The 17,811-nt window shown below is 37.1% G+C and overlaps 1 protein-coding gene and 1 pseudogene across 1 annotated transcript in view; one reads left to right on the top strand and one right to left on the bottom strand.

Moving 5' to 3' along the window:
* Positions 1–310: 310 nt before the first annotated feature.
* On the bottom strand, positions 311–1,003 carry LOC150001852 (tubulin alpha-3 chain pseudogene; annotated as a pseudogene).
* Positions 1,004–2,417: 1,414 nt separating this feature from the next.
* HECW1 (HECT, C2 and WW domain containing E3 ubiquitin protein ligase 1) overlaps positions 2,418–17,811 on the top strand; it is a 576,869-nt gene continuing 561,475 nt past the window's right edge. Inside the window, exon 1 of the mRNA XM_090287382.1 lies at positions 2,418–2,739. Within this exon, the coding sequence (XP_090143508.1) occupies positions 2,451–2,739 (289 nt within the window). The 5' untranslated portion in view covers positions 2,418–2,450. The remainder of the gene's footprint in view (positions 2,740–17,811) is intronic.

The following is a 17,811-nucleotide window of genomic DNA, read 5'->3' on the forward strand; positions in this document are numbered from 1 at the left end:
CACATCCAACCTCGTGGCTGGCTGGTGGGGTCCCTCTGCAGTCTTTCAAATTGCATGGCCCAGCCCACAATGGCTGCTGCCTTTCATTTAAATCTTAACTGTGGCCTGTGATGCATTGTGAATGGTAACCAGTTATGGCTACCCACAGGAAATCTTGCACAGGTCCCATGAACTCTTCACCATCACTCTATGGTCAAAGTTCCTCCCATTTCCTAGGCACCAGGCATGCCACAACCATCTGCATAACTAAGAAGCTAGTTACCAGCCATAGATATGCAAAGTACCTTAAAATCAGTATTATTTCCTTCCCCTATCGATTGAGGTTGGTGTACGTGGGCCGCTGCTCGATGTCCAGGTTGCGCCGACATATGTCTTAGATGGCTTCGTTGTCCACTATGAAGGCACAGTCACAATGTTCCAAGGTCATGTGGGTGGTCAGGATGGAGTTGTAGGGCTCCACCATGGCTGTGGACACCTGGGGGGCTGGGTAAATGGCGAATTCGCGCTTGGACTTCTTGCCGTAGTCAACTGAGAGCCGTTCCATAAGCAGAGATGCAAACCCAGAGCCTGTGCCACCCCCGAAGCTGTGGAAGATGAGGAAGCCCTGCAGTCCTGTGCACAGATCCACCAATTTACAGATCCGGTCCAGGACCAGGTCTACAATCTCCTTGCAGATGGTGTAATGGCCTCTGGCATAATTGTTGGCTGCATCTTCCTTCCCGGTCATCAGCTGCTCTGGGTGGAAGAGCTGCCTGTAGGTCCCTGTGCGCACTTCATCAACCACGGTGGGCTCCAGGTCCACAAACACTGCTCTGGGCACATGCTTGCCTGCCCCAGTCTTGCTGAAGAACGTGTTGAACGAGTCATCCCTACCACCAATGGTTTTGTCACTTGGCATCTGCCCATCAGGCTGAATTCCATATTCAAGGCAGTACAATTCCCAGAAGGTATTGCCGATCTGGACACCAGCCTGCCCCACATGGATAGAAATGCACTCATGCATGGTGAACTCTGCCGCTGCTGGATTCTGCTACTAGACCTCAACCAATCCTCCACCACTGCACGCCCAACTGCTGTGCCTAAAAAAAAAAAAAAACGTTATTAGTTGTATAATACTGTGTACTTTAGCTAGGAACTTTCAAGATGTGCACCTAAATCCTGATTTTAGCACACTTGGGTAAAGTCAAAATCATCTTTGTTTGTTTCAAAATGAATCCATTGAAAAATTGTATATGATACCTGTCAGGTGCAGTCACTGGAAGGAAAGTCTGGAGGCCAGGTATAAGGTATAAGCAGTTTATTGAGCAAGTGGGGACTGGGTAAGAAGGAATCTTCTGGACCACCTCAGAGGCCCACAAGGGTAGGGGCTGATGGGGACTCCTGGACCACCATGAGGGCCCATATGAGTTCCACAAGGCCTCTGCTGAGGTGTATTTTTAAGCTGTCAAATCACAATAGCTGTGGTGCCAGATACTCAGAGGAGGTCCTGTTTTGTGCTGATTATTGTTATTCTGTCCATGGGGTCAGCAATTTTTCATCTTGGCTGCCTATAGACTGACTGACAATGCCCTTTCCCCATGTTTTTTGTTTTTTGTTATTTTTAATTTTATTTTTTCATTACTGTTTATTCCCCTTATACCTCCCTCCCCTAAACTATCTGGATCCAAAACAATCATAATATTGCCCTGCATCAGCCCAGTTCATTTTAAGTACTCAATGTTGTAAACAATAAAACACATGCATTGTTTTATTCTCACCAGAGGCAATGTTTTTTGACAATAACATTAGCTCTGATGGAGACAGAGTCCTCTGAGAGTGGATTCTATTGAAAATGATGGTGCTTGAAGATTACTAGTATATATAATATCCTTACAGAATATTCAGGTGGCCAGACATTTTGCAGAGTGAAAGACTTAAGAGGAGGAGGGATTACCATCTCACCCAGCAGGGACCACCTCTAATTCTAAGCTGTGTGTAGGGTCTTGAATGTTGCAGGAATCTCTAAAATGTTTAGTGATAATTAACCATCATTTACCCTAAGGAAGGATAAATTGAACCTAACTGAATTTATGTGGAGAACTTAAGAGATGGCACTTTGTTTGGGGGCAGTTACACTTTCAGAACCATTATACACCATACAGGCCTTCTAATACCAAGCATGTTGGGGGGAACTGGGAGAAGTAGGCTCCAGAACAGTTGGAAATGCACAGCTTCTTGAGCTCACATTTTCATTCTTGCCTTCTCTATGTGAACCCAGAGCCACAGCATTTGTCTCAAGGAAGATGCTTTTGTGTTTCACATCATCTTAGGGGGTGAGCTCCTTTCTTGCAGCACTTCATTCATTTAATGTGAAATGACAGTGACCTTGTGGCTGGGATCTTCTTCCCCTGCTAATTGTCTGCTTGCCCCCACAGAATCTGTACCAGAACAGGTTTCTAGGCCTGGCTGCCATGGCATCTCCATCTAGAAACTCCCAGAACCGGCGCCGCTGTAAGGAGCCACTTCGCCACAGCTACAACCCTAACCACTTCCACAGCATGGCCATCAGGACTGGCCCCAATGACATCGTCACCATCCCCCGTTCCACCAGTGATACCGATCTGGTTACTTCTGACAGCCGTTCCACACTCATGGTCAGCAGCTCCTACTACTCCATAGGATACTCCCAGGACTTGGTGATCCACTGGGATATAAAGGAGGAAGTAGATGCTGGAGATTGGATTGGCATGTATCTCATCGGTGAGTAGAACTGCACTTAGCCAGACTAGTTAACAGTGTATTACAGATATTATGGTTTTAGAAATTTGGTTTGTGCATTCAGCAGGTATAGTGTTCAGAATTCACTCATATATGCTTTAATATTTTAGTAAACTCTATAATTTAATTAAAATGCATAATGCACCATTGAATGTGTTATGCACCAAATTCTAACTGAATACCATATACTAGCTTCTTTTGTCTCTCTGTTTCATAGAAGAAAATCTTGAGATAGTAGCATGAGGTGAGCTTGAACACAAACGTTGTTACTATTTGCACATCTATGTGGAGTTAATTTTACTTTTGTTTTCTACATAATCATAGGCTCTTTTCATTTGCTCTTTCAACATTCCTACTGCTTTGTATTACTGCTTTCACTGTAGACAGTGAACACAAGCACACTGTGGGCTAAAGAACAGCATGATGACTGAAAGGGAAATGCATAGGTTTGTGGTGCTGGAGAATAAATTTCACAAATTTGAAATTATGAAAATAAGTTACATGAAAAATGTTTCATGTGTTTTCCATGATAGAATCAGGTGTGGTGAAAATTGGTGCATTTACACTACAAATCAGAAAGTGAGGAGGAGCCACTAGAGTCAGAACATCAAGTTCACAGAGGTCAGGCTTTTGCATTCACTCTGCAATGAAATATTTACACATTCAGTCATGCAATGCCAAGTTTAACATCACCAAATATCACAGAAACTAAAGATTGTTATGAGTATTCTATATATAACCTGGGCTGTTTTTATGATAAAATACAGGGCATTGTATCCAACTAGCTGTCAAGGAAATATTTTTGTCTGTCTTCAAGGTTTTGCAACCAGTTTAGAATTGTTAAAATACACACAATATTATAAACATTCAGAAAATAATTTTTAAGGTTTTCATATAAATAGTGGTTACTAGCTAGCTAAATCAAATGTCCAAACGGGTAAAACTAATTGGTTTTAAAAACAGTTATTAAATAAAAATGTTTGGATACCATTAATTGCAACAGAATCTGTAAAATAATAGCCTTCCAAGCATATTTTGTTTACTTTTTAAAATGTTAACCCTACCTTATTTTTATTAAATCATTTTATTGTCATTCTATGACAGTTGTCCAATTTTTCCCCCTTTGCCCTACTCTACATATCCCAAACCCCCATTCCCACAGTCAATATCCACACTGTTGTCCATGTCTGTGGGTTATTTATACATATTCTTTGCCTAGTCCCTTCCCCTTCTCCCTCCCCTGCTCCCTCCCCTTTGGTAACTTTCAGTCTGTTCCATGTTTCCACACCTGTGGTTCTTTTGTTCATTAGTTTATTTTGTTCATTAGATTCCTCTTATAGGTGAGAAAATATGGTATTTGTCTTTCACTGAACTAGCTTATTTCACTTAGCATAATATTCTCCTGTTCCATCCTGTTGCTAAAAGGAGTTTCTTTTTTCTTTCTGCTGCATAGTATTCCATTGTGTAAATGTAACACAGTTTTTAGATTTACTGATGGACACTTAGGCTGTTTCCAGCACTTGGAATATTATTTTAATAGTGCTGCTATGAACATAGGGATGCTTAACTTCTTTTGAATTGGCAATTTGGGATTCTTAGAGTATATTCCTAGCAGTGGAATCACTGGGTCAGAAGGCACTTCTGCTTTTAGCTTTTTAAGGAAATTACATAGTGATTACAGCAGCCTGCATTTCCACAAACAGTGCACTAAGGTTCCCTTTTCTTCACATTCTTGCCAGCATTTGTTCTTTGTTGATTTATTGATGCTAGCCATTCTGGCAGATACTGATTTTAATTTGTATTTCTTTGATGGCTAGTTATGTTGAGCATCTTATCATATGCCTTTGGGCCACCTGTTTGTCCTCCTGGGAGAAGTGTCTACTCAAGTCCTTTGCCCATTTTTTAAATTGGGTTGTTTGTCTTCCTGGTGTTGAGTCATGTCACTTCATTATATATTTTGGAGATTAAACCTTTGTATCATTGGTAAGTGTATTCTCCCATTCAGTAGGTTCCCTTTTCACTTTGATGATGCTTTCTTTAGCCATGCAGAAGCATTTTAATTTGATGTAGTTCCATTTCTTTATATTTTTCCCTTTAGTTCCCTTGCCCCAGGTAATATATAGGCAAAAAAAAAAAAAATCTTGCTCTGTGGGGATATCTGAAATTTTACTGCCTGTGTTTTTCTAGGTCTTTTGTGGTATCATGACTTATATTTAAGTCATTTATTTATTTAGTTTATTCTGGTTGTCATGGTATAAGTTGAAGATCTAGTTTCATTTTAGTGCACATACCAATTCAGTTACCCTAGCGCTATTAATTGAAGAGACTCTTTTTTATTCCATTGTATACTTGTGCTCCCTTTTTTGAATATTAATTGACCATAGAGACATAGGTTTATTTCTGGGCTCTCTATTCTGTCCCATTGATCTATGTTTCTGTTCTTATGCCAGTACCAGACTGTCTTGATGACAGTGGCCTTGTAGTATAGTTTGATAGTAGGTGTTGTTGATCCATCAAACTATTTTTCCCCCTCAGGATTACTAAGGCTATTTAGAGTCTTTTTTGGTTTCATATAAATTTTTGGAATTTTTTCTAGATGTGGGAAATATGCCATTGGTATTTTAATAGGAATTGTGTTGAATCTATAGATTGCTTTGGGCACCATAGACACCTTAATGATGTTAATTCTTCTAATCCATGAACACAGTACATGCTTCCATTTATTTGTATCTTCTTTAATTTCTTTCTTCAGTGTTCTCTAGTTTTCCAAGTATAGGTCCTTTATGACCTTGGTTAAATTTATTCCTAGGTACTTTGTTTTTCTTGTTGCTATGGTATTGGTACTTTTTTCTTAGTTTCTCTGATAATTCCTTATTGGTGTACAAGAGTGCCATCAATTCTGAATACTGACTTTGTATATTGCTACTTTGCTTATATACTTACTAGGCTGAGGGTTTTTTTTGTTGTTGTTGTTTGTTTGTTTGTTTTTGGTGGAGACCATAGGGTTTTCTATGTACACTATCATGTCATCTGTGTATAATTACATTCTTACTTTCTCCTTTCCAATTCATATGCCTTTTATTTCTTTTTCTTGTGTAATCTCTGTGATTGGAACTTCCAGTACTATGTTGAATAAGAGTGGTGAAAGTGGACACCCTTGTCTTATTCCTGATCTTAGGGAAAGTGCTTTTAGTATTTGCCTATTGAGTATGATGTTGGCAGTAGGTTTCTTATACATGGCCTTTATTATGTAGAGGTATGCTCCCTCTGTTCCTTGTTGCTAAGCGTATTTATCATAAATGGGTGCTGCATTTTGTCAAATGCTTTTTTAGCAACTACTGATATAATCATGTGATTTTTCTCTTTCATTTTGTTTAGGTGATTGATTTGCTAATATTATACCATCTTTGCATCCCTGGGATAAATCCCATTTGATTGTGATGTATAAACTGTGTAATGTATTGCTGGATCTGGACTGCCAATATTTTGTTGAGGATTTTAGCATCTATGTTCATCACAAATATTGGTCTGTAATTTTGTTGTTTTTGTTGTTGTGTGTTTACCCAGCTTTGGACTTAGGATAATACTGGACTCTTAAGAAGCATCTGAGAGTCTTCTCTCTTCTTGAAATTTTTGAAATACTTTGGGAAGGATAGGTGTTATTTCTTCCTTAAATGTTTGGTAAAATTAACCTGTGAAGCCATCTGGTCCAGGGTTTTATGTGCCAGGATTTTTTTTTTTATTAATGCTTTAATTTCAGTGCTTGTTATTGGGCTTTTCAGGTTTTCTGCTTCTTCTTGATTCCGCTTTGGGGTATTGTATGTTTTCAGGAATTTTCCATTTTGTTTAGGCTGCCCAGTTTCTTGGCATATAATTGTTCGTGGTAAGTTCTTACAATCCTTTGTAATTCTGTGGTATTGGTTCTTTTGAACTGCTGTTTCAGGATTCTTCGGATATAATCCTAGTAATGGAATTGCTGGTTCAAAAGGCAGTTACATTTTTAGTTTTTTGAGGTAATTCCAAACTGTTTTCCATGGTGGCTGCACCAGTCTGCATTCCCAGCAGCAGTGCACTAGGGTTCCCTTTTCTCCACATCCTTTCGAGCACATGTGGTTTGATGATTTGTTGATAATGGCCATTCTTACTGGTGTGAAGTGGTATCTCATTGTGGTTTTTATTTGCATCTCTCCAAGTCTATATTTTCTGATATAATTATTGCTACTTGAGCTTTTTTTTTTCCCCCATGTCCAGTTGCTTGGCTATTTTTCGATCCCTTCACTATCACATCTTTTATTCTGAGGTGGGTCTCTTGTAGACAGCATACATGCAGGTCATGTTTTCTTATCCACTGAGCTACCATATGCCTTTTGATTATATCATTTAATCCATTTACATTTAAGTTTATTATTTATAGGTACTTGTTCATTGCCATTTTTTACCTTTTGTACCTGTGTTCCACTTTCTCTCTCTTTCTTCTTTATCTTAAAGTAGTATCTTTAGCATCTCTTGCAGTCCTGGATTGTTGGAAATGTACTCTTCTACCCTTCTTTTGTCTTAGAAGCTTCTTATTTGACGTCCATTTTAAATGAGAGCCTTGTTGGATAGTGTTGTATTGATTGCAGGTCCTTACTTTTTATTACTTGGAGTATTTCATGCCAGTCTCTTCAGGCTTGTTGTGTTTCTGTTGAGAACTCAGCCAATAGCTTTATGGGAGCTTCCTTGTATGTTACAAATTGCTTCTCACTTGCTGACTTTAAGATTCTCTCTTTGTCTTTCAATTTTGCCATTTTAATTATGATGTTTCTTGGTGAGGGCCCATTTGGGTTCATCTTAATTGCGACCCTCTGTGATTCCTGAACTTGCATGTCTTCTTCCCTCACCAAGTTAGAAAAGTTTTCTGTCATTAATTTTTAAACAAGTTTTCTATCCCTTGTTTGTTTTCTTCTCCTCTGATATTCCTGTGTTGTGAATGTTGTTACATCTTATGTTGTGAAGCTCCTTTGTAGTATTCTTGTTGTTTTTTAGCATTTTTTTCATTTTGTTGCTCCAAAAGGGTGATTTTTGTACCTTGTCTTCCAGCTTACTGATTCAGTCCTCTGCTTCATCTAGCTGACTATTGTAATTCCTTTTAGTGTTTCTTTATTTCTGATATTGTATTCTTTATTTCCACCTGGTTCTTATTCATAGTGTTTATGTTCTTTTTCATGCTGCTGTTATTCCCACTAAGTTTTCTTTGTATCTCCCATAATATCCCTTGTAGTTCTCATTGAGTTTCTTGAGCATCCTTGTTACCATTATTTTGAACCCTATGTCTGATAGATTGCTTGCCCCAAATTCATTTAGCTCTTTTTCTGGGGATTCTTCCTTTTCTTTCAATATGGGGTTCTTTTTCTCCACTTTTTAGGTGACTCATTTTGTTTGTTTCTGCATATCAGACTTGTCTGCCTTAAATGCTTCTCTTTGTGGGGGTAGCTTTCTGTGGTAGGTACTCTTTGGGACCCAGTGGTATAGTCTCTGATATTCTGATCTGGAAGCTCTAGAGATGATACCCTTTATTTAGTTTATGTTGGTCCTCTCGTTATAATCAGGCTTTGATTATGGATGGCTGATTTATTGGTGGGATTTCCCCTCAGGCCAGCTGAGACTCAAAACTTCCACCATGTCTTGTATGCTGTTGTACAGTTTCTTTCAGAACAAAACAAAACTACCCATAAAACCAATCTCATGTCAGCAAAAATGTCCCCCTCCCACATCAGCATTATCAAAGCAACTGAGGAAAGATTAATAAAGGTAGAAAAGACTAAGAATATTGTAAGATAGAAAAAATGAATATGAGATGACTAAAGGAGGAAAAATGATTTTGAGAGGGAAGAGAGAGGAGAAATAATAAGTGTAGGGAACACGAAAGAAAAATACCTTATGCTGTCACCTATTACAGGAAACTAATGAACAACACAAACAAATGAGCAAAATTGAACCAGAAAAAAAATAAATAAATAAGTGTAGGGAACAGAAACAAGGCACAAAAAGGGTGAAGACAGAATTTAAAACATATGTAAAAAAAGGAAGGGCAATGGAAAAATGGAGTAAGAAAAGGGAAGAGTATAATATGAGGTTTAAAATAAAATAAAATAAATAGTGAACCAATAGGAACAAAATTGAAGAAAAACCACTACAGTGTTAATAACAATGACAGATGCGCAAAGGTTAAGAAAAATTGAGAAAGAATAAGAATATTATAATAAAGAGAAAAGAGAATATGATATTCTACAGTAAAGAAAAATGATTTTCAGATTATAGAGGGAAGAGAATAATAGAATACTCACTAAGAGGGAAAAATAAAATTACAAACTCAAGCATGCACAGGAGGAAGGCAATATGTGGTAGGATAGAGGGAGAGTAACTTATGAGATTTAAAATTAAAAAATAGTAAACAATTAGGAACAGAATTTAAGACAAATAGAAATAACTACAAGATCCATGCCAAATAAGAAACAATTTTAAAGGTGGAAAGAAAATAAGAATGTTATAAGAAGAAAAAGAATGTGAGATGAATAAAGGAAAGAAAAATGATTTTGAGAGGATAAAGTAAGGAGAAATAGGGGAAATTTTTTTTAAATAAGAAAGGGTAGGAAGAAGTTAAAATAGAGTAAGACAAGGGAAGAGTATAATGTGAGATTTCAAATAAAAATAAAATAAAGATATATCAAAATATAAAAAAACAAAAGAATAAAAAATAAAAGACAAAATAGTGACTTAGTTGGAATACAATTGAAGAAAAAGAAGAAATGTTAAAACTCATATAAGAGAAAAAATAATACTAATTATGAAGAATAACAAGGTGGAATTAGTTTCTGCAGAGTTTGGTGTATGCCTTCTGCCTTATTCTTCTGGATATGCCTCTGGCTTTTTATCAGCTCAAGATCCAAGGGTGGGTCATCCAACTTCTGGAAGCACTGCCTGTATCACCTTCAACTGCCTCTAGAGGGGGATTCTATTGTGATTGGAAGGTTGGACCCCTCGGTCTCCCTAGAGAGGCACCATTCAGTCTTTTGAGAAAATTGTGGCTTTGTTTCCCATGTGTCTGTGTTACCCATCTCAATCTCTTCCAGCTTATTTCTAATAATGTATAGTTTCTAATGAACTATTTTCCCGTTTCAAGGGAAGAGCCAATCTGTGTAAGAGGGTCAGCTCTTTCCTGGTTGGTGTTGATGGCAGCTCTGTTGGGAGCCCAGGCAGGGTGGGGCCCTGATTTCCCCTTGCTTCACCAATTTCTGATCTCCCTGTCTAGCTGTCTCAGTTTAATAGGGCCCTAGGAACCAGTATATTTTGTCTCCCTGAGACAATTTCAAAATAGGGCCTTTAGACATTGGTTTTTCTTTCTTCTGCAGGTATGCACTCTGCAGGGACTCTTGAGCCTCTCCTGCCTATTTTGCAAAGCTTCCTCATTGGATATGGTGCTTGCAATCTTGCAGGAGGTGGGTGCTGGGTAAGACAGTCCCTCCCAGAGGTATGAACTCTGCTGAGGACGGTGGCTCTGCCTGGCTATAAATAACCTCAGGTGTTCAACTCTTGCTCATGTAGTTACAGGCCCACTGCCCTCAGAGCAGACACAGTCCCAAACTTTCTGTTTTGCACAGCCTCCGGCCTGATAGCTGCACTGGGCTGGAGCCCAGAAATCCCCTTGCTATGCAAGTTTCTGACCTCTGTCCCACTATATTCAATGGGAGCAAACCACAATCTTGTCTCTTTGCTGACAGGGCAGCTGTGCATGGGATCCCTGCCAAGAATGCTTCAGCCCCCCTTTTAAGAAGTCTTTCTGGGCACACCCACTTCAGTATCAAGTCACTGTCTGGTTTCCACACACATCACCTCTCCAAAAAGCTAAAAGTCTGTCACAGTCATAGCTAACCATAGCCTACCTCCATGTGACTGAGGTATAGGTAGAGTCCCCCTCTCTCTCTGGTTCTTATCCATTTAGCATTTGGCACTGCAGCTATGAGGTGTTGCTCACTGTGTGTATAGCCTGGATCCCCAACTTTGTAATTCCTCCCAAGTCACTCCCATTCTAGGTCTGAGGTTCTCTGCCTTGGGAAGGGAAGGAGCTTCAAAGCTCTGGTTTCTGACTAGTCTCTTCATGGCTACAGGCACCACATACAAGATTTTCCCTTTCAACCTATAAAATCTCAAAACTGTCCTTTGTGAACGGTTTTTTGTATTCCTTGGCTTACAAACTTTATATCAGCTAAGATTCCATTGATTGTTCAGGTTATTTGTCAGAAAAAGCAGCCAAGAATCTGAGTAATAGGCAAGGGCAAGTGGACTCAGATTTCACCTACTGGCCACATAGGTTTTGGGGGTCAGCAGAAGTAGAGAAGGCCAGCAGCCAAATGCTGAACAAGATGGTTTACTGAGTATGTGACATAGCAGGCTGCAGTCAGGACAGACACCAGCAGCTAGGATCAGGGCAAGGTGAGTTTTTAAGGAGTTCTGAGGCTTGGAATACATTAGCAGCATAGGATAGGCTAAGCTGCCTCCTTATATGGCCAACAAGTTGGCAATTGCAATTGGCCCAGTTGCTATCACCTGATAGTCACCTGAGTTTAGGGCAGCTAAGGTCAGGGGGAGGTGCGATGCCTCATGTCAGGCCTTTGTTTGGAATGGCAGGCTTCTGAATGGCAGGCTTCTACCTCACAGGTGCCATCTTCTCTGACTACCCCAATAATTACTTTTAATGTAAGTGGCTTAAACGTTACAATCAAAAGTCATATGTAGATGAGTTGATAAGAAAAGACCTATATATATGCTATCTAAAAGAGACCCACATCAGAATGAAAGAAACACAGAGACAAATATAAAGGAATGTAAAAAGATATTTCATGCAAATAGAAATTTAAAAAGCTGGGAGAACAATACTTATATCTGACAAAATAGACTTTAACCCAGAGACTATATAGTAAAAGATGATGATATAATGTTGAAAAATACAATTTAACAAGAAGATGGACTCTTGTAAATATTTATGCACCTAACTATATAGTGCAAATCTTGATGAACATGAAGGGAGAAACTGACAGTAGTACAATCATAGTAGGCATTTTAACACCCCATTGACATCAATGGATACATCTTCCAGACAGAAAATCAATTAGAAATGGTGTCCTTGCATTGCACCCTAGAGCAGATGGATTAAATATACTTATTCAGAGCATTTTACCCCCAAAGATCAGGTAATATATTTTAAAAAGTGTATATGGACCATTTTCTAGATATATCACACACGTTGGGACACACAACAAGTCTTAATAAATTTAAAGTGACTGAAATCTTATCAAGAATCTTTTCTGACCATAATGATATAACACTAGAAATAAAAAATCAAGAAAAATACTGAAAGACATAAAGACATATAGTCAAAATAATGTTACTAAACAATGAATGGGTTAACAAAAGATCAAAAAAGGAAATCAAAAGATACCTTAAAACAAATGACAATGAAAACACAAAAACCTGAAATCTATGGGACACAGCTAAAGCAATCCTCAGAGAAAGTTTAATAGCAATACAGATCTACCTCAAGAAACAAACAAAAAAATATCTCAAGTAAAGAATCTAACTTTTCACTTTTATCAACTGGAAAAAGAAAAACAAATGAAGTGCAAAGTGAGTAGAAGAAAAGAAATAATGACTAGAGCAGAAATAAAAGATAGTGAGTCTAAAAAAATATACACAAAGATCAATAATAGCAAGAGCTAGTTTCCTGAAGTGATAAACAGAATTGAAAAATCTTTAACCAGACTCATTGAGAAAAACAAAAAGGGTACAAATAAGTAATCAAAAATGAAATAGAAGTAACAAGTGACACTAAAGAAATGCCAAGAATTAAAAAAATAATAATTTGAACAACGATAAGCCAAAAAAATTGCACAATCTGAATAAAATGGATAAATTTCTAGACAAATAAGGTCTACCAAAACTGTATCAGAACAAATCAGAGAATGTGAATAGACAGATTACTACTGAAGCAGTAATCATTAAACTTTCAACAAACAAAACTCTTGGACTGGATGTCCTCACAGCTGAATTTTACCAAACATACAAAGAAATCACATCTGTCCTTAAACTAGTCTAAATAATTGAATAGAAAGAAAGATTCCCAAGCTCGTTTTATGAGGCAAGAATTACCGTAATTGTTAAACTGGATAAAGACGCTACAAAGAAATGAAAATATAGGCCAATATCCCTGATGAACACATATACTAAAATTTTCAGTATACATTAGAAAACTGGATCCAGCAATACATTGAAAAGAGCAGACACCATGACCAAGTGGGATTTATTCCCATGATGCAAGGTTGGTATAATATCTGCAAATCAATAAATATATATTTCATAAAAATTACGTATAATATAAAAGTCACATGATAATATCAACAATGCAGAAAATAGTTTTATAAAATCCAGCACTCATTTGTGATTAAAAAAAACTTGCAGCAAATTTGTATAGAAGAAATATATCTCAATGAAATAAAGGTCATGTATTACAAACACACAGCCAACATCATACTCAATGGGCAAAAGTAAAAACATTTCCCTTAAAATTGAGAACAGGACATGGATGTTTGCTTTCACTACTCTTATTCAACATAGCATTGAAAGTTTTAGCCACAGTCATCAGACTAGAAGAAGAAATAAAAGGCATTCAAATTGGAAAGAAAGAAGTAAAATTGTAGTCATTTGCCAGAGGCAGGATACTGTATATAGACAACCTTAAAGATTCTACTAAAAATTACTAAAACTGATAAATGAATTCAGTAACCTAACAGGATGCAAGATAAATAATCATACATCAGTTACATTTTATACTCCATAAATTAACCATCAAAATGGGAATGTAAGAAAAAATATTCTTTTTGTTTGTTTATTTATTTATTTTTAGAAAGAGGGGAAAGGAGAAAGAGAGGGAGAGATATATCACTGTGTGGTTGCCTCTCACTTGCACCCCCAACTGGGGACCTGACGTGCAGCCTAGTCATGTGCCCTGACTGAGAAAAAATATTCTTTACAATTGTATCAAAAATACCTGGAAATTAATGTAAGCAAGGATATAAAAAACTGTACTTCATAAATCATAAGATACTAAAGAACATAATTCCTGAAGATACAAATAAGTGGAAACATATACCATGCTCATGGATAGGCAGAATTAACATTATTAAAATGTCTATACTACCCAAAGCGACCTATAGAGTCAATGCAATTCCTATCAAGATACTGATAGCGTATTTCACAGAATTACAACGAGTATTTCCAAAATTTTTATGGAACCACAAAAAACCTAGAACTGCCACAGTAATCGTGTGAAAGAAGAAGAAACTTGGAAGATTCATGGTACCAGATATCAAACTATACTATAAGGCCATAGTAATCAAAAAAACATCATACAGGTATAAAAACAGACATGTATATCAGTGCAACAAACTACATAGCCCAGAAATAAACCCTTATCTTTATTGTCAGTTAATATTTGTCAAATGGGGAAGAAGATACAATGGGATAGAGATAGTCTGTTCAATAATGGTATTGGTAAAATTGGCCAAATACATGCAGAAAATGAAGCTAGACTGTCTTCTCACAGCACACAGAGAAATGAACTAAAAATGGGTGAAATATTTAAATGTTAAGGCTTGAAACCATAAAAATCCTAGGAGAAAATAAGGCAGTAAAATTTCCCACATTTCTCACAACAGTACTGAAGTGTTGAATATGATCGTGGATGCTGAGATAAATCCAGCAAGCAGGATGATTGGCCAGTAACGAACGGAGGACTGTGGCTCGTTCTGACCATCAGCGGAGAGCAGGAAGCCTCATCGTCCTTTTATTAGGATTTCAAAAGTTACTAAAAATAGAACAGGGGGTGTGAGCTTTACAGCCAACAATAAAAGAATTTTTGCAAGTGAAAGAATTCTTACAAAGTATCATTAATATGTAAAATACAGCCAGCGTAACTTATGGTTTAGATAGCACCTATTGAGGATACAAAGCAGACCCACTAATCCTCAAGACCAGCTCCAACTTAAGACTTTATTAACAAGGAGGCAGATGGAGTACTCAACAGACCTCTTTGTTCTCAAGATTCCATGACCCAGTGGCCTGTACAGCCTAAAGCCGCAGGCAGAGACAAGATCAGCTCATCATCTCCTGAGTCACAGGACAGCTGGGCAGAGGAGCATGAAATGCCCCTACCCAGAGATCTGTGTTCCTGCAACAAATACTCCTAACTGCTTTATCGCCTCAGGCAAGGGAAACAAAAGAAAAAGTATTCATATGGGATTACATCAAAGTAAAATGTTTTGCACAGAAAAAAATTATCAAAAATTTATAAAAAATACATACTACTCAACACCAAAAAATCCAATTACAAAATGGGCAAAGAACCTAAATAGACACTCTTCCAAATGGGACAAACAGATGGCCAATAGACATATGAAAAGATGCTCAATGTCAATAATCACCAGGAAAATGCTAATTAAAACCACAATGTGATATCTCCTCATATTTGTCAGAATGGCTGTCATCAATGAATCAACAAACAAATGCTGGGGAGGATGTGCAGAAAAAAAAATTAAAATGGAACTGCCTTTGACTCAGCAATTCCACATCTGGGAATATATCCTAAAAATCCCCAAACACCAATTCAAAATAGTATCTGCACTCTTATATTCATAGCGCCATTATTTACAATAGCCAAGATCTGGAAACAGCCCAAGTGCCCATGAGTAGATGAGTGGATTCAAAAGCTATGGTACATTTACACAATGAAACACTACACAGCAGAAAAAAAGAAGAAATTCTTACCTTTTGTAACAGCATGAATGGATCTGGAGAGTATTACACTAAGTGAAATAAGTCAGTTAAGTGAAATCCAAATATAATATGATCTCACATGTGGAATCTAATGAACAAAATAAACAAATGAACAAAATAGTAGAATCAGAGCCATAGAAACATGGAACAGACTTCTTACAGCTTTAAGAGGGGAGTAGGGAGGTGTGGACTGGTTAAAAGAAGGTGAAGGGATTAGCCAAATGACATATATATACATATATATATGATCCATGGACATGTGCATTGGTGTGGGCATTGCCTGTGGGAGAGGGGAGAGCTTTGTTGAGGGAGGCAAAGGGGGAAAACTAAATAGAATAAAGAATAAACTACAATTTTAGTTAAAAATAAAAATAAAAGTAAATGAAAGAAGGTAATAAAAATAAATTAAAGAAATAGACTTAGAAAAACAACATGATAGATCAATTAAACCAAAAGATAGTTTTTTGGAAAGATTTAAAAATTGATAAACATTTAACCCAGCTCATGCATAAAATGAAAAGGGAGAAAGAGTACCCAGATAAAATCAGAAGGAGAGAGAAGTGATTATTGACATCACAGAAATACAAAGGTGTATAAGAAAATACTACAAACAAGTATATGCCAACAAATTGGACAACCTGAAAGTAATAGATAAATTCCTAGAAGCATACAATCTTCCAAGACTGAATAAAGAAGAAACAAAATCTAAACAGAGCTATTACTATTAACAAAATTGAATATGAAAAAGAAAAACCTCCCAGCAAGTAAAAGTCTTGGATCTGGTGGCTTTAAAAGTGACTTTTGCCAAAATTTTAAAGAATTAAGCCCGGGTCAGGTTTCTCAGTTGGTTGGTGCATGTTCCCATACATCAAATGGTTGTGGGTTCAATATCCATCCGGGCACATACCTTGGTTGTGGGTTTGATCCCTGGTCCAGGTTCATATGGGAGGCAACTGATCAAAGTTTCTCTCTCACATCGATGTTTCTCTCTCTCTCTCCCTCTCTCTCTCTCTCTCTCTCTCTCTCTCTCTCTCTCTCTCTCTCTCTCTCAGTGTCTCTATCTCTAATCTTCTCTCTCTCTCAAATCAATAAACATATCCTTAGGTGATGATTAAAAAAGAGAATTAAGACTATCTTTATAAAACTATTCTAAAATTTCAAGTGAAGGGAAGGCTCCCAAGGTTGTGTTTGTTTGTTTGTTTGTTTTGTTTTAACAAGGCCAGGATTACACTGATTTCATAAAAAGAAAATCACAGGCCAATAGCCAATACTCCTTAGGAAGATAAACTCAAAAATCCACAAAATATTAGCAAACCAAGTTCATCAATACATTAAAAGGATCATACTTCATGATCAAGTGGGATTTATTCCTGTGATGCAAGGTTGGTGCAACATTTACAAATCTATTGACATGATGTACCACTTAAACAAAATGAAGAATAACAACATCTGGCATTTTATTTATGTTGTGTTTTCATGCAGGCCTTGTTGTGTTCATATTGTTTGAAACTCTTTGTGCTTCCTGGACTTGTATGACTATTTCCTTCACCAGGTTAGGAAATTTTTCATTCATTATTTCTTCAAACAAGTTTTCAATTCCTTGCTCTTTCTCTTCTCCTTGTGTTACCTTTATGATGTGAATATTGTTATACTTGATGTTGTCGGAAAGTTATAAGTATTATTATTTTTAATTTTTTTCTTTTTGTTTTTCTGATTGGATGTTTTCTTCTACCTTGTATTAAAAATCACTGATTTGATCTTCTGTTTAAAATAATCTATAGTTTTTATTTACTACATTTTCTGTTTTTTCTTTTCTTTTCTGCTTTGCATTAGATAGATCTATTGGTTTAAAAGTTAAGCATTCACTTGATGTTCTTACACTGATTTACCTTACTCAGAGACAACTGGTTCTCAATGAAAAGGCAATTTTACCCTTATCAGACATTTGGTAATGTCTAAAGACATTTTTGGATGACACTTGGGGAATCTTCTTTCATCTACTGGGTAGAAGCCAGGTACTGCACCAAACATCTTGCAATGTATAGGACAGCTTCACCCAAACAGTTATTTGGCCCCAAATATAAATAGTCTCAAGATTGAGAAACACTTTCTTAGGCCATGCTTATATTTACTTGCCACCATTAATTACTTTAACCATATCAATCTCTTTTCTTTCAACAGACTAGT

The sequence above is a fragment of the Furipterus horrens genome, unplaced genomic scaffold, assembly GCF_987537825.1.
Source record: "Furipterus horrens unplaced genomic scaffold, mFurHor1.1.pri manual_scaffold_9, whole genome shotgun sequence".
Taxonomy (NCBI): domain Eukaryota; kingdom Metazoa; phylum Chordata; class Mammalia; order Chiroptera; family Furipteridae; genus Furipterus; species Furipterus horrens.